We start from the raw sequence: 24,802 nt of genomic DNA on the forward strand, positions 1-24,802 counted from the left end.
GGGGGGAGCTATGGATTATATAATTAGCCATTCTCTGTTGACTTCAGGGTACCTGGAGAAAGAAGATCAACTTCTGTTTGTCTTAGGCTCTTCCCTCAGAAAGCAGCATCTGTCACTGGACGGGCACTGCAGAGTGATGGCTCAACAACCGACTGACAGGCCAAGTCTTTTGCTGTTCCTTACAGGCTGAGTCTGAGGATCTCACAGCTGGCTCCCCCTTAGTATGGCCAATGAAGAGGATGACCCAGTCATACAGGAGGTAACTGCTGCTCCCCACCCTCTGCCCAGGCTGCCAAGAAGAAGTGCCCACTCCCAGGGCTGCTGGCAGTGGGGCTGGGTTCCTTCCATCCTTCCTCAGGCCACCCTGGGAGCTTCTTTTTCCAGGTACCTCTTACTCCCTTCAGATCTCTGATCCAGCATCTCCTTGTCAGAACAGCTCCCCTGACCACTCTTGTGCTCATGTGGCATTCTCCTCTTGCACATTGCCCCTCTTCCCACAGTAGTCTAGCCCCTTATGTTGGACTTGCCTTGCACTTGGCTACAATACTTACTAGACATAATTCTTCTTCTGTTAGAATGTAAACCTGTGAAAGCAGAACTTTGATTCTGTTCACTGTGTCCACAAAGCCAGGTTCAGTTCCTTGGGCATGATACATAGTTAGTGGCATTATTTGTTGAATTAATGAATGAGTCTGACATCTCCCTTTACCTTACTCATTCAGCAGTTATTTACTGAATCCATCTGGGGCTGTAACAACAGTGGGGAGAGGCAGCGTCCCTATCCCCCCTTCAGGCAGATTAGGATCTCTGGGGAGAGACTGAGGAGGGAGGAGTCTAAAGAAGCAGACAATGGGGAAGGCAGTTTCAGATAGGACACTTTCTAGAGTCTCTGGGCCTTTACACATGCTGTTTTCTCCACCAGAAGGCCCTTCACACAAGCCTTCCCTGAGCCTGATGACCCTTCACTAGTCCTTGAGGCATGGATGTGGGAGAGTACATGGTTCCTAGGAAGAGCTGGGAAGCAGGAAGGTCAACTACCGCATGCTGGGGCAGGGTGGTTAGTGTTGAAAAGAAAGGAAGTAGGGCTGGTCGGTCTCTGAGGGGCTTGTATACCACCATAGACAGGTTGATCCAGACTCCGTGGTGGAAGGCACATGGAAGACACCTTCCCTGTCTCCTCTGCATCAGAAAAGCATTTATTCCAGCTCTGGGATGCTGCGTAGTCTGGGCAGCCCCGGGAAGAGGCATTTTATTGGATTACTGTGAACCTTGGTTAGGGGGCCACCTGGACCCTTGTACTGGTCCCCTAAGAGCTATAGGGAGGAGGGCCCCGGATATATCCAGATCGGACTTGGTTCCATTTTGTTTTAGCGATAGCTAAGCTCTTCCCTTGATCCCAGATTGCTTGGGGGGCACTACCCCTCATGTGAGCAGGGCAGGTCAGACTCAGGATTCTTTGTCCTGGTTAAGTCTTCTTCCCTTGTTCCCAGATCGATGTCTACTTGGCCAAAAGTCTGGCAGAGAAGCTGTATCTGTTTCAGGTAATTGTGGGACCTGGAGATAAAGAGGGGAAAGCAGGTGTTGGTGGGGTGGTAGAGATGCAATAAGTGTGGCACGGGAACAATGGGAGACCTCAGAGTGTGTGATAGGACAGTTCTCTTTATTCTTGTGGGTGGGTTAGATAGTCTGTCATTTCCAAGACAGGAAACTGAGGCAGCCACAAAAGAATAAGCCCATAGCATGGACATATGCACACCACTTTTTGCTTATGCATGCCTCTTGATGGGTATTGGATTGTTTCCACTTTTTGACGCTTAGGAATAACAAATGCTGCTGTGAACATTCCTCTACAAGTGTTTGGGTGGATATGTGTTTTCATTGCTCTTGGGTATATCCCTAGGAATGGGTTTGCTGCATCACATGGAGATTCAGCATTTTGTGGAACTGCCAGACTGTTTTGTACCATTTTGCATTCTTAACAGTTAGGTAATTGTTTTAAGTATTTTTTGTCCACGGCAGCATCAGTGCTCCAAGCATGTGCTTGGGATGAGGGCTGGAGGCCCTCATTTGGGACTTGTGCACCTGTTTCCCTGACCATACAGTGATGGTGGGACTAGTGCTGGTGGAGTGACCCCATGTGTGTTCAGGGTGTGCCGTGCCTTGTGTGATGAGGCTATGCGTGCTGGATGGAGGCAAGGAGCTTGCCCAAGTTCCTAAGAAGCTAGTGGCAGAGTTAGGAGTGGGACTCAGGCTGTCTGATTGCAGCACTCTTTCTGGCCCAGGCCCTTTGTAGGGCCTCTGGCCAGATGGGCTGTGCTCCAGGCTGGGCTGCAGGCCCTTCTTGCACCTACACTCCAGGTTCCTGCCCCAGGCTCAGCCCAGGAAGCATGGAAAGGCCACTGTGCTACTATTGAAGTGAGCTTTTAAGAAACAACCATTTCCTCAGCTAGAATGTAGCTGACCTAATATGGCTCCCAGAGGAACACTAACTTCACATACTGCCATGCCTCTCTGCAGGCACACTCCCGTGACTGTCATGGTGCTTTTTGAAAATCATTCTAAACCTTGCCTCATCTGTCCACCTAGTAGCACGTAGACCCTTTTTTAATCTTTAACTTTCTGTAATGAGAAAGTCACACAGAAGCAAAAAGGGAGAGACTGGAATAATGAACTCCCATGTGGCCTCATCTGGCTTCAGCGTTGAGTAGCACTTAGCCAGTCTTGTTTTCCCTCTTTGCTCCCTCGTGATCTGTTTCCCTTGTCCTCTTCTACCCGGTGGCCTGCAGACTGGTAGTTTGACCTCTGACCTCACTTTTGACACCCATGTCAGTTGTTCTGTGGGTGCCAGAGCCCACTGGGTGATGTGTGTGGGCTTTGGGTCCCTGAGGCTTGGGCATGTCGCTTGAGTCAGAGACATCTAAAAGCTCTTCAGAAGGAGGCTGGGTGGAGACCAGGGGTCTCTGGGCTCAGTGGGGGTGAAGTGACAGTGGGGCTTCTTGGCCAGAGTTCCCTGAGTGTCTCTGGTTGGGGCTGGGCAAGGTGCACTGATGGCTTCTTTGCCCTCCCTAGTACCCCGTGCGTCCAGCCTCGATGACCTATGATGACATTCCACACCTCTCAGCCAAGATCAAGCCGAAGCAGCAGAAGGTGGGGCTGCCCTCTGTGATGGAAGTGAGCAGTTTGGGTGGGAGCTGGTGGAGGTGAGGAGATGAGTCATTGGTGACTGGAAGCTCGGAGAAGAAGTGAATGGAGTTAGGAGAACCAGCAAGTTGTAGGGCCTTGAAAGCTGAGAAAGGAAGGACTTTCTAGAAATAAAGAGGGTGGGCAGCTCCAGAGGCCAGGAAAAGTGAGATTCCAGTTAGCAAGTGGCACTGGGGGCTCATGTTCACAGGTATGGTGGGGACCAGTGTGAAGCAGGCCTATTGTGAAACATCAAGTGCCTTGAAGGGGCAGAGTGGTAGGGACTAGGACAGTTAGAGACTTGGCACTGGGGTGGCTGCAGCACTAGGCCCATTGCCACAGAGACATGCCCTGCCAGCATTGCCAGTGCCACTGATTATTCAAGAGAAAGTGGAAGTAAGATTTTTATGAGAAACCTCTTGATTTTTAATCCCAGATATAGATCTCTGGGAGTGTGGAGCTTGGGGGAAGGGACAGACAAAACTGTTAATACAAAAAAAACTGCTCTGGCCTTTTCTGTTGGAATTGGTGTTTGTGTTCTGTGGTATAGACTGGTCTGTATGCCCCTGGGGAGGGACACGTATCTGTCCTACTTTTGGGTAGGGCCAGGATTGGCAATTATCATAGCTGGTGGGGGGGGGGTGCTTCCTACCTCTAGGTAGAGCTTGAGATGGCCATCGACACCCTGAACCCCAACTACTGCCGCAGCAAAGGGGAGCAGATCGCGCTGAACGTGGATGGTGCCTGCGCAGACGAGACCAGCACATACTCCTCGTGAGTCCCCAGCCCCAGGCCTCCAGCTTCACTGTATTCCAAAGCGAGCCTTACAAAGGCCTTAAAGACACTGAAGCCTTATGCACTGATGCTCCCCATCAGCATCCACATTGGAGCAGCTGGGCCTAGTGCAGACCCTTCTCTGCAGGAAAAGGTGTCTCCTGGAAAAGGAGACCACACATCTTCCAGGAAAAGACTCCTACCAAGTTCTTCCCAGGCCCCTTGAGAGGAGTGGGGGCTCCCACCTCCTGCTTGTCTCTTGGGGCCCACACAAGCTTTTGTTCTGTTGCCCCAGTTTCCCTCCTGCAGTACATGTAGCCTATCCTATGGGCTAGGTCCCTGGCTGTTGGGTTTCAGAAGGTATCAGGTCCCTGTGCCTGCCAGGCCTGGGTTAGGCACTTTCTCCCCTGAACGCCTGTTCTCCCTGTGCTCTCAGGAAGCTGATGGATAAGCAGACATTCTGCTCCTCCCAGACCACCAGTAACACATCCCGCTATGCTGCTGCGCTCTACAGGCAAGGTACCTCTGCTGGGCACCCTGGGCTGCTGTGGCACATGGAGGCTAATGGCGGAGGGAAGTGGGGTAGAGGCTGGGATGGGGAGAGGCCTGCCCTAGTCTGGTATCCACCTCCTCCCCCAAATGCTAGACACCTGCAAGGCCAAGCACCTTGTGCAAGTAATAGGTTGTAAGTGACCAGAGTTGACTATCCTGAGGGACTTCTGACTAGTCATTGCTCGTTCTGATAAGGATGGGGCTCCAAAGTCATTGTCTTCCTGGGATACGGACATACACAGCATAATTTTTGAGACATGTGGTAGATTTATGTTTTGCAAACAAGGTACTTAAATGACCCAGCAATTTCCTTCCTACACAGCATCTACCCAGGGGAAATGAAAGATATGTCCACATCAAAATTTGTACACAGACGTTCACAGCAGCATTATTCATGATAGTGAAAAAAAGGAACATCCACCTGTCCATGAGCTGATGCCTGGATGACAATGTAGTGTAGCTGCTTAGTGGAATCTTAGTCATCTCAAGGGGTGAGGGATGGATACGTGTTCCACAGATGTGCCTGGAGAGCAGTGGGCCACGTGAACGTGGCAAGTCATAAAGGCCACACTTTGTGATTCCATCCCTATGAAGCCGTCCAGAACAGACCAACCCACAGAGACAGAAAGCAGAGGGGTGGTTGCCAGGGGCTGTGGAGGGACTCAGGATGCATATGGAGTTTCTGAGCACAATGAAACGTTCTAAATTGATTGTGGTACTGGTTATACAGTTCCAAATGTTAGAGTACATTGAATTGTATGGCTTAAGTGGTTGTATTGTATTGCGTGTGAGTTATATCTCAAAGCTGTTTCAAAGTACAAGGTCCTGGAAATATATTTAGAGTTTATGAAGTAATAAATGAAACAAATGTGAGCACTTAGGAAATAGAATAGAATCAAAAGTAGCATCAAGTTATTATACTTTAACACCACATTTTGGCAGCCAGACCATCCATGTATTTACTCCTTGTCTGGAGTATTCTGCTCCTTCTGGGGTCTAGAGAGCTTTCACAGAGCCCTAGTCTCTGATTTGTTCTCTTTGAAGCCCACATTCATCTATAAAATTGATTTTGTGCACTGCTTCCCAGGGCACGGTCTGGTTCACAGGGAAATGCTATGACCTTCATCAGAGACTGTATAGAGACATACCTTCACCTCAGGAGCTACTTCCCTGGCCACGTTTGCAGTAGCTGACTTCTTACTGGGATGGGTGGGATTCTGGCAAGAAGAGGTGGGAGAATGAGAGAGTGGGCCCTCCAGGTATATATGGGGTTGGGGAGACAGAGTGGTCCAGCCAAGGCCTAGCTGGGAAAGAACATGTGTGTTTGCAGATTACTTGCCTGCTGTTGTCAGAGCAAGCAGCTGGAGGGAGGGCAGTGGGATGAGGGTCAGGAGAGCCTTGAATGCATGTGGAGGAGGGTTTGCAGGTAGGCTTTAAAGAAGTGGCTTTGAGTCTGGATTTGTGTTCTGACCCAGTTGTGTGTTTGCTGTGTCCAGCAGGGCCAATTGGGTCATCTCAGTGGTGCCAAAGCTCTAGGATCAGAGGTGAAGGTAGTTTGGCATTGGGCCAAGGTCTTCGGGGAGTCTGGGGTACTAGGTGACTGACTGCCATGAGGCAGGCTGGGTGGGTTGGCTCAATTCCTAGAGTCAGGTCCAAGTGCTTCTTTCTTTGTCAGGTGAGCTCCACCTGACGCCTTTACACGGCATCCTGCAGCTGCGGCCCAGCTTCTCCTACCTGGATAAGGCAGATGCCAAGCACCGAGAGAGGGAGGCAGCCAATGAGGGTGAGCTCTGACCCCTGCCTGCCAATTGTGTTGTCTGTCTGTGACTTGGCAGGTTGAGTTGGCCATGGGGAAAGTATTAAACAGATGGATTATAGATTTAGGAGGATCCCTGGCCTCTACCCACTGGGTACCAGTAGTACTCACCCCCCAAAATGTCTCTGTGCATTTCCAAATGTCCCCTGGGTGGAGGTGAGGGCAAAATTGCACCAACTTGAAAACCACTGACATGTATTTACCTGCATCTAGAAGGAAAATTCACAGACACTGCTGCTTGGGGCATCTGTGGGGATGGAGGTGAGAGCGGGAAATGGGGGCTCCACTAGAGGCTGCGAGCGGGCCTGGTTTTTCTTGCTGCAGGAGACTCTTCGCAGGACGAGGCAGAAGAGGATGTGAAGCAGATCACAGTAAGCTCCATCCTAAGAGGGAGTGTTAGCAGGGAGGCAGCAGGGCCGGTTTTGTAGCTCAGTGGTCTAGCAAGCAAGAGCATGAGGGTCTGTGTAGAATGTGTGCTCTGTGTGAAACAGATGCAGAAACTGTGTTCTTCAGAGCTTTCCTGCTGGGCTTCCCAAAGAGACAGCCTCACCTCTGCCCAGCTGAGCTGTCCCAGCTGTAAATCGGGTGATGGCCCCAGGTGTGTGTGAGATATGGAATCCTGGCTTTGCCTGGAATTGCTCGGAAGAGGAAGCCATGGCCCAGGGCTCAGGGGCGCAATGCACATACAGATATTGCCTGCACCCTGACACCCTTGCTTTAACAGGGCCACAGCCCCGTTAACTAACCGTGTGATTCTGTCTCTTAAGTGGTGCATGTTTGAAGAATTCCTATCTTAATAGTTATTCCTGTGTTTTAAAGATTGTTAGAAGAATATCGACCTTCCATGTATGGCTTATAAAGTCTCTCCCATTTAAGTATCTTTAGATTAAAATGAGTAAGTATTTAAAGAAAAACATTGCACAAATGATGTGGACAGTATATAGTGTGGCTGAAGTTATGAATATTTGCATGTCCTTGAAGACTTAGTGAATTCTGGCATAACCAATGTGGGAGACCCATCCGTTCTCTCAGTAGCTTATTGGATGGCCTTAGATAACTCTTTCCCTTCTTGGGGACTCTGCCCGCCCCCCTTTTTAAAAACGTATTTCTTTGTAGAGAGAAGGGAAAGGAGGGAGAAAGGCAAAGAATTATCAGTTGGTTGCCTCTCACATGTGCCCCAAATAGGGACTAAACTTGCAACCGAAGCAGTTGCCCTGACCAGCAATCAAACCAGTGACCTTTTGCTTTGCTGAACAATGCCCAGCCAACTGAGCCAGACAGGTCAGGGTGTTCTGGCCCTTTTAACAAGCCAATCTTAGGCCTGTGTGCCTTCAAGGCCCTCTGTAGAGTCCCTGAATTCTATAATCTGTTCACAGAGAGGTGGCTGGGGGCTTGGCTCCATCTGAACTCTAAGCAGCAGGTACCAGATCTAAATGGCACAGGTGAAAAAATGGAATGTATTGGTCCTTGTTAATGAAAAATTGAGGGGCAGCTTTAGGTATGCCTGAATTTAGGTGCTCAGAGTCTGTCATTGACACCTGATTTCTCCATCTCTAGGTTTCGTTTTTTTCTTTGGCATCTTAGGCAAAGTGTCTGTCCCCAGTGGTAGAGAGAATTGTCCCAGCTCCAGGCTTACCTCCTCCCAGCTTCTAAGACCCCAGGGGAAAAGAAACTTCTTTCCATTACTCCTAAGTAAAGTTTCAGACTGGACTCATTGGTTTGGCCAACCCTGAAACAGTCCCTACGGCTAAGAGGATTTGGTGCACAAGCTGTCCAGGTCTGAATTACCTGCCCACTCCTATAGCTGGGAATGTGTTTGTGGGGAGGGTTCTTAGGTAGGAACTGAAGGGGAAGTGGTGTGTTTTTTTTTTCATAGGAAAATGTGGGTGCAGCCACCAGTGAGTGGAAACAGCCTTTAGGCAGGCGGTACCCTGAGAAAGCTGTTTGCTAGCCTGTGTTGGCAGGTCACAGAGTGGGACATAGTTAAAACTGAATTTAAAAGACTTGTGTCAGGAAATAAGGGGAAGGTAGGAGTGGAAAATGCCCCAGATGTGGGGTCCTCTGGCCTGGTGGGGCTGAGGCCCGAGTCTATGCTGCCTCCCATCCCCCAGGTGCGGTTCTCTCGGCCTGAATCGGAGCAGGCTCGCCAGCGCCGTGTGCAGTCCTATGAGTTCCTACAGAAGAAGCACGCTGAGGAGCCCTGGGTCCACCTGCACTACTACAGCCTGAGGGTGAGCTGGGTCCTCAGGCTGCTGTTGACCCTCCCAGCACAGGGTCCTGGAGGAAGAGCCCAGTGCTCAGGAAGTATATCAGCATTACCTCACTGTCTCACCTCTGCCTTACTTCATTTGTGGCCACATGATAACATCACAGGGAAAGGAGGTTAAATCTGGTTGGTGGTAGCTGATCCACTCTGCACCCTAGAGGAAGGGTGTGTAAGGTGAGGGTGGGTCTGCTGCTCCTGGTCTTGGGTGCAGTCCCAGGCTCTCCCCAGCATGAACATTTTGCTGGGCTCAGAGTGAGGTTGGGGTCTGGTTACATACTTTTTATGCACTGTGGACCCTCAGCTCAAGCACACTCCATTTGATGCACTGTGGAGTACCTGCCGGCTTTCACGTGGCTGGAGTCACTGTGTTACCTGCTAAAGGTGATTTTTACTGTGCTTGGTTTTCACCTCATGCATTGACTTGAGACCCCATTTCCTGAATATGTATGGAGGGAGAGAAGCAATTGAGTATTAGCTCCCAACACACCACAGAGTAGGGCCCCCAGCAGTTTTCTTGGGGTGGAGTCCTCATTTTTCTGGAGCCTTCCTGAGAGAGAGATGTGTTGACAGAGGCTTGATTCAGGGTCATACTCAGACTTCAGAAGCTCTGCTGTTTCCTAGTGTGTGACCTTGGGCAGTTACCTAATCTCTCTGAATCTCTTATGGGAATAATAGTAGGACCTAACTTGGTAGCATTATTTTGAGGATAGGTGAGTTGGTATACATACAGCCATTGATACAGAGCCTGGAGCACAGTAGGTACTCACCGAATGTCAGCCGTCATTTCCATCACAGACAGGGCATTGAGCACAGTGCTGGGGCTGTGTGGCCATAAAGCCTGGAAGGTAGTTGGTTGAGGCCATACCACGGGCCTGGAGTGGCAAACCTACTAAGTTGCATGTGATCCTGTGGCCAGCCTTGGGCGGCTGTAGCATAGTGATGCAGGGGTGAGAACTAGAAGGTGGAGGGCATGGGGCTGCCAGGCCTGGGGCTTCAGCTGAGGGTTCCCCCCATTTCCCCTAATAGGATAGCCATTCTGAGCATGAGCGCCAGTACTTGCTGTGCCAGGGCTCCAACGGGGTTGAAAACACGGAGCTTGTCAAATCACCCAGGTGAGCCTGGCTGGGACCGAGACTGGTGTGGGTCCTCCCTTGGCACTGTGGCCCCTTCTGTAGCCTGGGGGAGTGCTGAGGGAGCAGTGGCCCCGTGTCAAAGAGATTGGTCCTCCTTTCCTTTCTCTAGCTGTGGGAGGGTTGGGGATGATCGGCTTCTCACTGGCTGCTGGCAAGGAGGCTTTAGCCTGGGAACAGCATGGGTTCACGGGTCTGGTGGATTGGAGATGCCCTGTGGCTGCTGACCCTGCCCTCTCCCCTCTTCCACAGTGACTACCTCATGATGTTGATGCCGCCCAGCCAGGAGGAGGAGAAGTGAGTAAAGGCAGCTGGACAGTCTGCCATGGCTCTCTGCCTGCTGCCTCTGACAAAATGCTTTTATTTCTAACAGAGACAAACCTGTGGCCCCCAGCAATGTCTTGTCCATGGCCCAGCTGCGCACCCTGCCCCTGGCCGATCAGATCAAGATCCTGATGAAGAATGGTGGGTGCTCACTCATGCTCATCATACCTTCCACCTCCTAAGTCTGGGACAGAATGAGGACCAAGTTTGAGGCCAGAGGCTCGCTGTACCTGAGCTGCCCAGCTTCTCATCTGTGTCCTGGTCTGTGAAGGACGCCCTCCAGCAGACTGGTATCCCTCAGGGGTCAGCCTTTCCATGCCGCCCTCATTACTCCCCTTCTGTGTGAGCTTGTACCGGTCACTCATTTTCCTGACCCTTAGTTTGCTTATCTATAAGATGGGACTAAGGTAACTTCTGGAGGCCAGGATGAGGGTTGAGAGGTGCAGGCTAATGCCGAGTCCTGCGTGCAGATAAAGGGCTTAAACACATTCACTTGCGCTGTATTGTGGTGCCCACACAGCAGGGACTGGGCTTTTTCTTGGAGAACTTTCAAGGGCCAGAACATGTAGGGACCTGAAGCTAGTGACAGGGAGACCTGAGCCTTGACATGCGCGCTCCCCCCTCCCCCCCCACCCCCCCGCCAGCTGAATCCTGGACACTGGGTTCTTTTTTCTGGGGCTCACTCAGGGATCTCTGAGACCTGAGCAGAGGGGAGCTCCCTGCTGTGCCTGGGCCTACAGAGGACTAAGGGCCTTCCCCGGGCCTTCCCCTGCTCACCTGGGCAGGGGGCTCAGGTAGTTGGGGTGAACAGAGAACAGTGGTTAAGTGCATGGACTCTGTACCAGTCTGGGGTCCAGTCCTGGCTCTGCCACTTACTAGCCAGATGATTATGGGGGAGTTTTGAAACCTCTGGGCATGAGTAGAAGAGGGTGTGCCTCCTGGCACCCAGTTCCTCATTGGCATTTCCTCCAGGGTCCCATGGGCTAATATTTTACTGGTATGCTGGGGTTGCTGTTTTAACTTGACATTGCAGACCTGCTAGGGGGCAGAGGACGGCCCAGGGCTCTTCTTCCTTGCCTGACTTCCCTTTTCTGCATCCTCAGTGAAGGTTATGCCTTTCGCCAACTTGATGAGCCTCCTGGGCCCCTCCATTGACTCTGTGGCTGTCTTGCGTGGCATCCAGAAGGTGGCAATGTTAGTCCAAGGAAATTGGGTGGTAAAGAGGTAAGACCAGCTCTAGCCCCTCGGTGGGAGCACTTGACCCACTTCAGTGTAATATGATTGCTGATACTTGGGGTATCTACTGTAGTGGTTTCTGTTTGTCCCTTCTACACTGCATTTTATATTCATTCTTACCTTCTACTGGATTTTTTCATTGTTCCATTTTTTTCCTGTTAATTTGGAAGTTATCCTTTCTTAATTGTTTTAGTGGTTCCCCACAGATTTCAGCACGTATTCATACTTCTTGCAGTTTATATTAATTGCTGCTTTTTACCCTTATCCAGGATAATTCAAAGAATTCAAAATGTTGTATGTGTATCTTCCAACACATTTGCTATTTTATTTGTATATTATAATTCTCTACTTTAAGCCCCACAAGACATTGTATTATGTGGTCAGTATTCTTTCCATCTGCTTACATATTTGCCTTTTGATTTTGTTCATTATTCTTTTCTGTGTCTCTGGGTTTCTGTCTGGGATATTTCCTTTTGCTAAAGAGTGTCATGGCATTTCTTTTAATGAAGTCTGCAGCGGGTAAATTTCCTTGGCATTCATTTATCTGGAAACGTCTCTTTGAGCTTGGTTCTTGAAGTGTATTTTCTACCAGGTATAAATTCTAGATACAGCATTTGAAGGTATTCTTTTGTGTCCCTCTGGCTGCTTTTAAGATTTTCCCTTGTTTTGGCTTTCCATGATTCACTGAGATGTGTGTGGGTGTGAAGTTTTTAAAAAATATATTTTATTGATTGTACCATTACAGTTGTTCTATCCCCCCCTTCATTCTTCTCCACCCTGCACACCCCCTCCCCCACTGTTCCTCCCCTTTAGTTTATGACCACGTGTCTCAAGTTCTTTAGATTGTATATTTCCCCCACTATTCTTGCCCTCCCCCCTATTTTCTACCTACTGTCTATGCTATTTTCTGTGCCTTCTCCCTCCTTCTCCTCCTCCCACTCCCCTGTTGCTAACCCTCCATGTGATCTTCATTTCTATGGTTCCACTCCTGATCTAGCTGTCCTCTTGGTTTGCTTTGGTTTTAGGTGTGGTTGTTGATAACTGTGAGTTTGCTGTCCTTTCACTGTTCATATTTTTCATCTTCTCTTTCTTATATAAGTCCCTTTAACATTTCATGTAATAAGGGCTTGGTGATGATGAACTCCTTGAACTTGACCTTATCTGAGAAGCACTTTATCTTTCCTTCCATTCTAAATAAAAACTTTACTGGATAAAGCAATCTTGGCTGTAGGTCTTTGGATTTCATGACTTGGAATACTTCTTTCCAGCCCCTTCTTGCCTGTAAGGTCTCTTTTGAGAAATCTGCTGACAGTCTGATGGGCACTTCTTTGTAGGTGACTGTCCCCTTATCTCTTGCTGCTTCTAGAATTCTCTCCTTCATTTTAATCTTGGCTAATGTAATTATGATGTGCCTTGGTGTGTTCCTTCTTGGGTCCAACTTCTTTGGGACTCTCTGAGCTTCCTGGATTTCCTGAAAGTCTATTTCCTTTGCTAGACTGGGGCAGTTCTCCTTTCTTATTTGTTCAAATAAGTTTTCCACTCGTGGCTGTTTCTTTCCCCCTTCTTGTACCCCTATAATTCGGATGTTGGAACATTTAAAGATGTCCTGGAGGTTCCTAAGCCTCTCCATTTTTTTAATTCTTGTTTCTTCCTTCTTTTCTGTTTGGTTGTTTCTTTCTTCCTTCTGGTCCACTCCCGTGATTTGAGTCCCAGTTCTCTTTCCATCACTATTGGTTTCTTGTGCATCTCCCTTCATTTCAATTAGTTTAGCCTTCATATGTTCCTCTAATTTGTGACTAAAATCAACCAGTTCTGTGAGCATCCTGATCACCAGTGTTTTGAACTGTGCATCTGAGAGGTTCGCTATTTCTTGGTTGCTTAGAGTTATCGGCTCTGGGGCTTTAAGTTCTTCTTGAGCCATCTTTTGGACTGTTCGTGCCTGTTACATATGAGGAGCGGGAGCCCTAGGTGTTCACCAGGGCGGGGCAACTCAGTCTCTGGGTTGTGACGTTGTATGTGGGGGCGGGGTCAAAGGAAAGCAATGGCGGTTCCCTGTGCCACCTCCCGCCACTGGGGCTATGGGGTCTGTCCCACTGCGAGCGAATGTGCAACCACAGTCAGCCAGCCGCCTTGTGCACTCACTGGGTTCGCCCGCTGGGGCCTGCGTGGTCCATCTCACTGCTCACTCCTCTGCTTGTTTATCTGTGCACGAATGTGTGACCCTGGTCAGCCTGCCCCGCACCCTCACTGGGTCCATGCTGCTCCCCCCGGCTGCCTGCATGCCTGGGGTTGGGGGATCTTTCTTGCCTGTCCCTGCTCCGCTGCTGGCTCCGCCCCTCTTACCGGTCTCGGTTGAATGGTTCGATGTTGTCGGACTTCTGTATAGTTCAATTTTCTGTTCTTTGGCTGCATCTTTGTTTACTAAGTCTTTGTTGTATTCAGACTTGGTTGTGGGAGAAGGCACAGTGTTTCCACCTATGCCTCCATCTTGGCGGAAGTCTTTTTTTTTTTGAGCATTGTTGCAGGTCACTGATCTTGAATTTTCAGTAGTTTCTCTTTTCCTGGGATTTCTCCACTAGTCTATCTGCCTCCTACACCAGACTGCCAGTTTCAAACAGGTAGAGACTGTCTCTGTTGACTCCCCTACTTCCCTTGTACTCAGTGTAATGCCAGACTCAGGGGAGACCCTTGGTAAGTATAATGCAGTTGTGTTTTTATGTGCATTTGAATTATGTTAGTTCTAAATGGTATAATATCAAGTACTCACTTTTTTTAGAAAAGGTTTTACTTTTTTATATTTAGAGAGAGGGGAAAGGAGGGAAATAGAGAGGGAGAGAAACATTGATGTGCAAGAGAAACATTGATCAGTTGCCTCTCACATGCCACCCCTAACTGGGGACCTGGCCCACAACCCAGGCAAGTGCCCTGACCAGTCAACGAACCCACATCCTTCTGATTCTCAGATTGGCACTCAGTCTGCTGAGCCAGACTGAGCTAAAGTACTCACTGGTAATAAAGTACAGTATAAGATGAAAAATCTGTCAAAAAACGAATTGTTACAAATTTTTGGGAAAATAATTCATTGCAAAAAGTCTATCATTTTCTAGTTGGTTAGCTAAGTAAATTGTTAAGTATATTTGTGTCTGGGCCACATGGTGGCGCCTTTTCACTGGAAGCACAGGCCTCATATACCCGGTTGGTATCTTTAATTATAGAAGACCTTCGAGATAGCATATCATTCATCATATGGGGCCCTGTGTATGTATGTGTCACGCATGAACAAGATACAGGCGCTATCCCATTATACACCGGAGGACACTGTCCCAAAGCCTGGCAGTGAGACTCCCACAGCTGGGGTTGGAGCTTTGCCCAGTGCCATATGTGCTCCTGGTGCTGCTGGTGGTCTGTCCCTGTGACTTGTAGGGCCTCCTGGACCTTTCATATTATTTAGGTCCTGCTGTGGTCTCTGCCCTGACACTGCCCTCACTGCCACACCAAGGTCTGTGATGCCCCTTCCTTGCCCTGTCCTTTGGGTCCCTGTGAGGATATGATGCAAAGTTCGTGTATTTGTCCAGTGTGTCTCATTGCTTGTCCTTTGAGACACTCTCATTCAGACATTGTCCCTGACCTCAGATTTGAGAGGCAAGAGCAGGCACATTGAATGTAGAGGTCAAGGGCTAGGTCACATTCATTTAACACCTGCTCAGCAGCTACCTCCACTCTCTGTGGTAGCAATAAATAGCATAGGCCAGGTCCCTGTCTCCAGAGAGTTTTTATGGGAAGGGGGTGGATACAGAGCTTGACCTTGAAGGATGGGTAGTAGTTGGTGGCCAGGTAGGATTGGGGTTGGGGGACTATGGGGCAGCAGGGACAGAGGCCCCGATGGTGTGGGGTGTCTGGGGGTGGTATGTATGTTCCTAGGTAGGGGGATCATGGTTTTGCTGTGGAAATGTGTGTAGTAAGCCAGCTTGTTCATTCACCTCTGGGCCCTGAAGTCCTAGTGCTGGCCATATTCTTTCAAGGATTCAACCCAACCTGTGCTCAGGGCTTGTCCAGGTCCCAGCCCTCTGGCCCACAACCCCCCTCCACCACCAGTCTGTCTTGGGCTTGCACCTGCTTTCCATGTGGGACCCACTGGTTTCCCAGAGGCCTGGGCTGGCCATGTCTGTCTTTGACCCCTGGGCCCTTCATAGCTGTGCAGTGGGCCCTGAGGCTGGGCGAGTTGTGAGTGGGGAGCATCAATAGGGGTTGTGAGAGGTAGGTATGTGTGTGGGGGGGGAGCTACTCTCCTACATGTGTTCACAAGAGCCAGGCTCCTGGGGGACAGCATGGGCTCTGAGGGGAGCTGTCAGGCTCAGGCCTGCACTACCCCATATTGGAAAGAGACCTGGGCTTTCACTTGGAGCCTGGGCAGGGGACAGGAGTCAGATGGAGCTGAAGACAGAAGCTGACCTGCCACCCTCTTCTCATTGGCAGTGACATCCTATACCCCAAGGACTCTTCCAGTCCTCACAGTGGTGTGCCCGCCGAGGTGCTCTGCAGGGGCCGAGACTTTGTCGTAAGTGCCCAGGCTCTTTGTCCTCCAGGGTTGCGGGAGAGGTGGCCATGGGAGGAGGGTGGGGACAGCACAGGGATTCTAGGACCTTGTGTGCAAAGGGCAAGTATGTGTGGGCAGGGCTGGAGGCTCTAGGTTCTGCCTTTCTTCTTCCTCCTCTTGGAATCCTGGGGTCTTGGCTTCATATGAACCTTTGAGTTTCTCTCACTGGGAGTTGCAAATTGGTGCCTCATGAGTGGATTCTGTCCAAGAAGCATGTTTCATTTGGCTTGAGTGGTATTTTTGATTTGGTTGTTGATTTTTACAGATCAAAGTTACATTATTTTCTAGCTCATTATGAATAATCAGAGAGTCTGGGATGACTGACCCCGCAGCTCTAAACCGCACTGAGTTTGGACAAGGCTGACAGTTCCCAGTTTACAGAGCGCTGGGCATGTCTGCTTCCATTGTGCATGTTCTCATTGTTGCCATGGGCTTTTGCAGCTCCAGAGCTAGGTCATCCTTCCATTCCACCACCCACCTGCTCCTTGCCCATATCCAGAACTTCAGTCCCTGCCTCACAGTATTCTTGGGTTTGCTCAGTTTGTCTACTTAGAGTGCCCATCATGGCTGTGGTGTGCACGCCTGGTGACACAGGGCATCCTTAAGCTGAAGAGTGTGTCTGTGGCTTCTCTTTTTCTGACTCACCCAGCTCCTTGGCAGTCACTGTCCAGGGGCCTGTGTGCTTTAGCTTTGTCTCTGGGGGTCAGAGCGCAGTGTGTATTCACTCCCAGGTTGGTTCACCCCGCATGTGTACCATTTGCCCGTCGCTGCCTGTCAGCCCTTCTCTGTTCATGCAGATGCCGTCTAGTCTGGGTGCCTGGAAGAGGGGCTGGTCAAATCGGAGTTATTGTAGGTGACAAATGGGCAAGAATGTTCCTGACCAGCGAGTCTTTGCAGTCTAGGTAGAGGTGGGTGGAGTCCAGCTAGCCTCCTGAAGGAGACAACCCTAGGGTCCTTAACAAGTGAGAAAAACGGGCTCGGAGTTAATGTGACTACCCACAGCCAGACCCACACCCAAGTCTGCCTGACCTCAGGCACCCAGGACAGTGGCCTAGGTTCAGGAGACAGTTTCAAAAGCACTGTCTCTGCTTCCTGGAAACATGCTTCTTTCTCCCTTAGATGTGGAAGTTCACACAGAGCCGGTGGGTGGTAAGGAAAGAGGTGGCAACAGTGACAAAAGTAAGTGATGTCAATCTGGAGGGAAGGGAGGGGGGCTGTTAGAGGCTAGGCTAACCTCACCGTTGCCCCATCCCCAGCTCTGTGCAGAGGATGTCAGGGATTTTCTGGAACACATGGCCGTGGTGAGGATCAACAAAGGCTGGGAATTCATCCTGCCACCTGATGGGGAGTTCATCAAGAAACACCCAGATGTGGTCCAGCGGCAGCACATGCTGTGGGCAGGTGTCCAGGCCAAGTAAGGACTCTGGGCGTGAGGCAGATTTGGGGTCACATGCCCCCTTCCCACTCAGGTGGACACTGCTAGCTGACCCCAGAATCCCAGTGGAGGCCTGACATAGCCACTCCCCGCTGGTCACAGTGTTGCGGGGGTGCGGAATCTTGGCATGCCTGTCATGTGGAGGAAGTGGGGCCCTCAGGACCAAGAGCCTGGGTGGGTGGGCCTGTGCCCTACAGGCAGGGCTGCCAGAGCTCCCAGCACATGGTGTCTTGTGGGATGGCCTACGTGATGGGGTTTAGGATTGTTTACTCTTCTTTTCAGATTAGAAAAAGTCTATAACCTTGTGAATGAAAGCGTGCCAAAGAAGCTGGATGGACAATCAGGTATGCAGACTATCGGCTGGGCTCAGTGGGGCTTGGTTTGGGGCAGGGTGTGTGGGACAGAGGGTTTCTTCCCATCCTAGGCTCCTGGGACCTGCTTGCTCTCTTGGGTTGCCAGGAGATGGGGAGGCAGGGAGGACAAGAGAAATTGGCAGAAGCCCATCACTAACTCATCCTGGCTTGGATCTCTGCATGTGGGAAGCTGATTTTCCCAGTTCTTCCTTCCTTTGCTGCTGGGGCAGCTAAACCCTCTTAGGTAGGGTTGGGGTAAGGCAAGGTTGGGCCACTTGCTACAGCCCCAGGTGGCCTTCACTGTTCCTTTCCCCTTGCTCTAGACTGCAGGATGTCTCCTTTCAGGATGGAAGAGATTGGCCCTTGGGGTAGAGGGGTATGGGCCTTTGTCTTAGGACCTCCGCTGGCCAATCTCTGTGTTTTCCTAAGCAGCCCTCCTTTCCTTGCAGGGCCTACAGGGCTGGTCTCTGGGGACCAGCGCGTCCAAGTAGCCAAGAGCAGGGCTCAGCAGAACTCCATGCTACTGGCACAGGAGCTGCAGCAGAGGAAAGAGCAAGTCTGGGTGTCTGGCGCCCTGCCTGGTGTGTGGATCAAGGAAGAACCCCTGAGTGAGGAGGGAGAGGAAGAAGAGGAAGGCGAGCCCATGGACACCACCCCCAGTGGTGACTACCACAGCAGGCTGACCAATGGACTGCCTGCTGGGCGGGTTGCAGGTGGGGACAGTTTCAATGGGCTCCCATCTCCCGGCTGCACTAACACCCCAGTGGCCCAGGAGCTGCGGGCCTTCGTGGAAGCCACCTTCCAGAGACAGTTTGTGCTCACACTGAGTGAGCTGAAGCGCCTCTTCAACCTGCACTTGGCTAGCCTGCCACCAGGCCACACACTCTTCAGTGGCATCTCGGACCGAATGCTTCAGGACACGGTGCTAGCCGCTGGCTGCAAGCAGATACTGGTGCCTGTAAGTGGGGCCTGTGCCGTGGGGGTAAGAACACGCGGCCACCCTCTACCCTGGGGTAAGGGTAGATGGCAGAAGAAGCCAAAGAGAGAAGTTACGTCGCTCTGGAGTGGCCTGAGTACTGCCAGCACAAGGGTGGGGACTTGAGAAGACCACTGACCTGAGTTGGAATCTAGGCTCTCATATGGTGACCTTGAGTGACCTTGAGCCAGCCAGCCTTGGGCTGTGTACTTTCTTCTAAAGTGGGCAAACATTTTTCTGTCAGAGGACTTGGGTAAAGGCCAACCACCACTGTCTGCACCTCAGTTCATTTGTCAGCTTTGCCATTTTTAGGATGATTTCTAGTACCATTGATTTTTTCAGCCCACAGTTGAGGAGACCAAGTTTCAGAGAAGTGAGGTGAACCTGTTTAAAGGTCAAGTGCTTAGGAAGTGACAGGGCTGGATTCTGAATGTCAGCATAGTGGCTCCAGCTCTTAAGTCATTTCTGCTTCAGCTAAGATGAGCTGATCTTTCACCAGAGTCTCCAGCTTGTACCTGGGTCCTGGAGGGCCTCCCTCTCCATAGACGCTACGTTAGCATTTCTGGGGCCAGGTCTCTTGTTCTGCTGTTGGCAGGGCCCCAGAGTGCAGGAAATGTAGGAGCAGAGCGTGTGTTGGAGACCATTTCGTTAGCTCAAGGTAGAGTGTGCCAGGCTGTGGCCTTAGGGAAGCTATGCTGGTTTTTCTTTCCGCCAGGCTCTACCCAGGCCTAGCAGCAAACAGGGTGAGGTGGGCTGCTGCCACCTCTTAACAAGGGAGCATTGATGTTAGCAGTCCAAGGTCAGAAGCTCTGCAGCCTTGGGTGAGCTGGGGCAAAAGCCCATCCCTGGGTATGCAAGGAACAGAAACTGGGATAAGAGGACCTGTGCTGGATGCCAGGCTGGGTGGGCTGTTGCAAGAGGACTGGCTCTCATGGCAGGGAGTCTCCTGGGTGAGGTCTCCTGTGGAAGGTCCTGGGGTTTGGGGCCCTGCCCTCTTTGGAGGCCCTGCTCCTTGACCACCTGACAAATCGATCCAGTTACCTACCTGCAGAGTCATCTTTCTCTGAGCTTAGCCTGGCAGGAAAGGGGCACTTACCTGACGTTGGCCAGGCCTTCTTAGGCAGCAGGAGAGAATAAAGTGAGGGATACCCTGCTTCAGCCCTCAGGACCTGCTCTTGCTGTACTCCTTCCTCCTGGTTGGGTCCATGTCTGGGGGACACTGTGGCCCTCTCTGCAGCTTGCCTGTTGCCTTCCCTCACTGTGATCCTGATGTGGGGACCAGATCAAGGTGATATTCAAGGTGGAAGGGACCTCAGGTCTGTCCAGGCTCATGTTTTTACACAAGGGAGCTGAGGCCCAGGGAAAGCGAATAGACTTTCACAGACTTGTTTAGCTTCTTGTTTTGCTACTTAATAGCTGTGTGATCACGGGGCAAAAAGTAAACCTCTATTATCTGGACTTTTCTCATGGACATTGGGAGTGTAATACTTTACTACCACCTTGTTTTTAATGATCAAATGAGACTCTATGTGGGTAGTAACCAGTACTGTTCTCTGTGTTGTGGCACCAAGACGAACCCACCGTGCCAGGTGCCATCTTCCTTGCTCTCCACCCCCAGGCACCCAGAGCTTGGGCCACTTACCGTCTCTACTAAATCCACCACTGACACAGCCCTTGTGGGGAGGGACTGAGAGGAGCCCAGATGCCCCAGGGAGTTCTGGGGGAGGCTTCTGAGGACACACCTGAGGGTTAACATTTAGGGAAGGAGAACGCTGATGTTAACGCAGAGAGGTAAGCTAGTGGGAAGAACAGAAGAGCCCATATCCCCACCTTAATGAGCACACTGTGGACTTCAAGCCAGATGTGTAACGTTTCTGTCATTGCAGCCCTCCAAGGCCCTTAAGGGGGTGGCTGGCGTCCTCCCAGAGAGGGGAGATGGGGCAAGGAGGGTGGGTCCATGTGGTAAAGACAAAGAGACCAGCTCACGCCTGGGTCTTGCTTAGTTTCCCCCACAGACAGCTGCTTCCCCAGATGAGCAGAAGGTGTTTGCCCTCTGGGAGTCTGGAGACATGAGTGATCAGGTGAGGTAACTTTTGCTGCTGGGAGGTGTTCCTGTAGGGGTGAGGCCTTTGGGGGACCTGGGGTGCAGTCTTGGTTCAGATTTTCCAGCCCCTCCCAATTCTAAATATTCTGTTTGCTGTTGAATAGGCTAGAGGTACCAGTAGTTTGAGCCCAAATCAGTGGCTCCCAAATGCCAATCTCTGGGCCATCTGTGTGAAAATTGCCTTTTAAAAAACATGTTGAGTCCCAGGATTGACCCCAGACATTGAATTCAGTTCATTAGAAATGGGGTAGCATCCTAGGTACTGAAATTTCTTACAGAACTTCCTGGATGGTTCTGATGTCCAGCTGGCTGGCAGACTGCGATGGACCCCATCCCTCAGGGGGCCTCTGGCAGTAGGAATCACAAGGATTCCTTCTCAGGTCGTGGGTGCTGGATTTTTAAGTTACAGAAATTTATCATTTTCCTGTAGAAATTGGAAACGCCATGGGGGTCCGGTGAACAGAAGGTGAATTAAACCAGTAGACTGTAATTATACAATCATGGACCCTGAGGTCCAAAAGTTTTTCCTAAATCATGAAGATTAAGGTTTAATTGCTAAAACTCCAAAGACATAGGTGGAAGGGAGTCAGCAAGAGCCCCCACTGAGTTCTTGGTCCCTTGTGGGGGGGGCTTTGATGGGCCCTGGATGGGCAGCAGTCTGGAACAGTCTTCCTGAGCAACCTTATGTGCTCTGGCCAGAGTAGGTGGCATTTTGGTTTCCTAGTCCTAAAATACTCTGATAATTAAAAGTAGTAAGTACATACTTCAAAATCTCCTGCCCTGCCTGGCCTGATTTCCACTCCTCAGAGGCTATCACTTTTTAACTACCAAAAGATACTACCAAAAGAGTATACTTCCATTTTAAAAAAAATACAAAATATACTTCTGTTGGACATATCAACCTGACACTATCTATTGGCTGCCCTTGGCCGTCGGCGAGGACAGTTAGTTCTCAGCTGTGTTGGGAGAATGTAGTTATATCAGGTCTCAATGCTTATAGATAGCATCATGGTAGAGGCAAATACCAGTACTGTGCTATACTTACATTGCTCTTCTATACTACTTCTTATTTCCACTTGCATGGTTTCCTGGACACAGATACCAACGGTAATACTGTTGAGTCTGATTCCTGGGGAGCTTCTCCAGCACGACTAGCTTATGAAATTTCATGTCTTCCTCCTTGATTCATTTCAGCTTCTGAGGCACAGAGGAGTTGTTTGTATTGGTTCATGCCTTAAAATGGCGACCTTTTGTCCTTACGTATTGTTTGTCTGGAGCTACAGTTTTAGAGGAGAAATCATTCCCTCTGAATTTTAAGGTATTTTCCATTGGATTCAAGGTTTTAGAGTTGCTCAATGACATTCTGCTCCTTGGTCTTTTAAATTGGACCCAATCCTTCACTTTGTCCCAAACTTAAAGATTTTTTTTCTTTATTCTGTGTTGTACATGAGTGTAACTCCAGATGAACCCTGGGCTGGGTCAGTAATGTATTAGGTCACTCTTAGGAAGTTATGTGACAGATTTGATAATTTACCTGTTTTTTGCCTATTATTTCAAAAATCTTAAGTCCCACATTGGACATCACGGATCAAATTTTCTCTCTCGTTGAATACCTTTTCTGCCTTTCGAGGGGGGTTTCAGCTACCTTCTATCCTATTTAATTTTTATTTGGAGATGTAATGCCATGTTATGTCTGTGTGCCAACGCTCTCAGCCACGCACTCTTTACCCCTTTCTCTGTCTTCATGTAGTTTAGGTGGTGGCTTTACCCACCGGCTACATCAGCACTCTCTCTTATTTATCACGCAAGAGTATGTCTAAACTGCTTGTGTTTTGCCAACTCTTCACCAGCTCTTTCAGGCATATACCGTTATTTTTCTTCTTCTTTTTCCGGTGGGGGGGGGGTGGGGGTCCCAAGAGAACAAATTGCCAGGCATGTTCATCTTTAACTAGAATCCTTGATATTGTCTGTGACTTTTATCACAGACTGCAGTGTAAAGTTAGGGTCATAGCTTTAGATTTCTGGTTTGAGGATTGCTTCCCAAAATAACATGTTTTTGCTACTAAAGCATCGGCAGGTTTTGCTTGAAATTTTCTCCAAAAATTACCGAGTACGCCGGAATATGATCCAGTCTCGGTTGACTCAAGAGTGTGGAGAAGAGCTAAGTAAACAGGAGGTGGATAAAGTGCTAAAGGTACGTCCATTTTGTATGTGACAACATCCAGAGTCTTAGATGGAGGTGGGCAGTGTGTGGATAGGGCTCTAATCTGGTGCCTTTCTTGCTACTCTGTGAATATTAACTCAGGTCCTCAGAAACTGGTAATGATTGGCATGGGTTGGGGGGGGGGCTCTGTGCATAAGGACTAAAGTAAGTAAGATGTAGTCTTTGTCTTCAAAAAGTGTGGTCTAGTGGGTCATCTTAGCCCTTTACAGTCCTGACTTCACTGCTCCTTTGAATCTTATACCGCTTCCTTGATTTCTGCCATAGCCACATTAACTCCTATACTACTTAACTTTCAGTAGAATTAATTTCATTTTCTACTGAATTAATTTCAGTAAAATATATCAATTCAGAGGAATTAATATATTCCTTTTTAAACATTTTTATTTATTGATTTGAGAGAAATAGGCAAACATCAATCTGCTGTTCCACTTATTTAGGCATTCATTGGTTGATTCTTACATGTGCTCTGACCAGGGATTGAACCCTCAACCATGGCATATGTGGACAGTGCTGTAGCCAGCAGAGCTACCTGGTCAGGGCTAATACATTCCTTTGTAAACTATATTTATTTGTTCAGTGTATTGAAGTCCTTAAGTGTACTGCTACTTATAATGCTATTATTTCAAAAATCTTAAGTGATATGGCCGTGCTCCACATACCATATCTGCAGAAGCACTGAACGCTTCCCATATCTGATGGAAAGCTGGTGAGTTACCGTGTATTCTGATCTAGTGTCTTAAACATCCAAGGCCATATATAGTGACACTATTTATGAAGCACCTTTGTTCTGGTCAGCTTATTCACAGTTTTTGTGTTTTGTGTTTATAAACACATTCATTTGTAGTTCCTCACTCTTAAAACCCCAATGAGGAGAGGAAGAGGGGCCTGAGACCCAAACACTGAAGAAACTAGGCAGTTCTTGATTTCCTATTTGTGTTCTATCCATTGCTAGGTCACGTGAAATTCTGCACAAAATGTAGTAGCTACCTTTCCTGCCGAAGTCTGCCCTTAACATGTTTCTCTCTCTCTCCATAGGACTGCTGTGTAAGCTATGGTGGCATGTGGTACCTTAAAGGGACAGTACAGTCTTGACACTTGTCACGAACTACTACCCCAGTGAATCTAAGCCCCAGGAAGGACAGCAGAGCCAGTAGAGGTGGAAGTAGAGTCTCAGTTGCATCAGAAGACACAGAGCAAGAGGGACTGACCATCTCATGGCCTGTGGCATTGCACTGTCCAGCAGACAGAGACCTTACTCAGCCAGTGGTAGGATCACCTAAAAGTTGCATTGCATCGCTCCCAGAAGAAGCCATTGGGACCTTCTTTGCAGTACAAGTTGAAATTCCTGATATATTTTGCTTAATATTTGGTTTCATTCTCATACTAGAGTATATTCTGTCATGGGCAGGATGATGAAAATCATAGTTTAATATTTTACTTTTCAAATGTAATGCCAACAGAGGTCTAAGTTATGTTTACAACATGAAGAAAACCTCAAGGTTTTTAATATTTAAAATGCCTAGAAGCCAATATTTAGTCTTTGATTATCTCTCTGCTAAGACTTTTGCCAGTTTCATTAAACCAAATTGAATTGTTTTACTGTTGGGTTTCTGTGACCACTTTACCTTGTAAAACAACCTACTCTATGTAGCAGTCTCAGCTGTTTACATGAACCATAGCAAAATAAATCGGAATCAAATCCATCTAAATGTTTGCAGAAGGATGCAAACAAAATCAGGTAAGTATGGAACAATGTATAAGTAAGGTTATCACACTTTGATGTAAAAAGACTTATATTTTGTGCATTTTTAAAATAAATGTTAACACTAACCTGG

At 49.2% G+C, this 24,802-nt stretch overlaps 1 protein-coding gene and 1 long non-coding RNA gene across 2 annotated transcripts; one reads left to right on the forward strand and one right to left on the reverse strand.

Annotated features, from left to right (window-relative positions):
• On the forward strand, positions 1-24,802 carry POLR3E (RNA polymerase III subunit E). The gene is made up of 20 exons (XM_037059465.1): positions 1-259; positions 1,491-1,541; positions 3,070-3,147; positions 3,839-3,954; positions 4,391-4,473; positions 6,182-6,289; positions 6,647-6,693; positions 8,434-8,553; positions 9,615-9,700; positions 9,971-10,015; positions 10,092-10,183; positions 11,146-11,266; positions 15,755-15,836; positions 16,995-17,054; positions 17,132-17,289; positions 17,593-17,654; positions 18,113-18,621; positions 20,643-20,720; positions 22,812-22,937; positions 24,003-24,802. The coding sequence occupies exons 1-20, from the start codon at positions 224-226 to the stop codon at positions 24,057-24,059; spliced, it is 2,115 nt and encodes a 704-aa protein (XP_036915360.1). The 5' UTR covers positions 1-223; the 3' UTR covers positions 24,060-24,802.
• Positions 13,744-21,868, reverse strand: LOC118996183 (uncharacterized). The gene is made up of 3 exons (XR_005068436.1): positions 21,789-21,868; positions 15,309-15,313; positions 13,744-13,777 (listed from the first exon to the last, which is right to left on the reverse strand). It is a non-coding gene; the product is annotated as an uncharacterized LOC118996183 (long non-coding RNA).

This window comes from Sturnira hondurensis, unplaced genomic scaffold (assembly GCF_014824575.4).
Source record: "Sturnira hondurensis isolate 20B ecotype Veracruz unplaced genomic scaffold, ASM1482457v3 Scaffold0010942, whole genome shotgun sequence".
NCBI lineage: Eukaryota > Metazoa > Chordata > Mammalia > Chiroptera > Phyllostomidae > Sturnira > Sturnira hondurensis.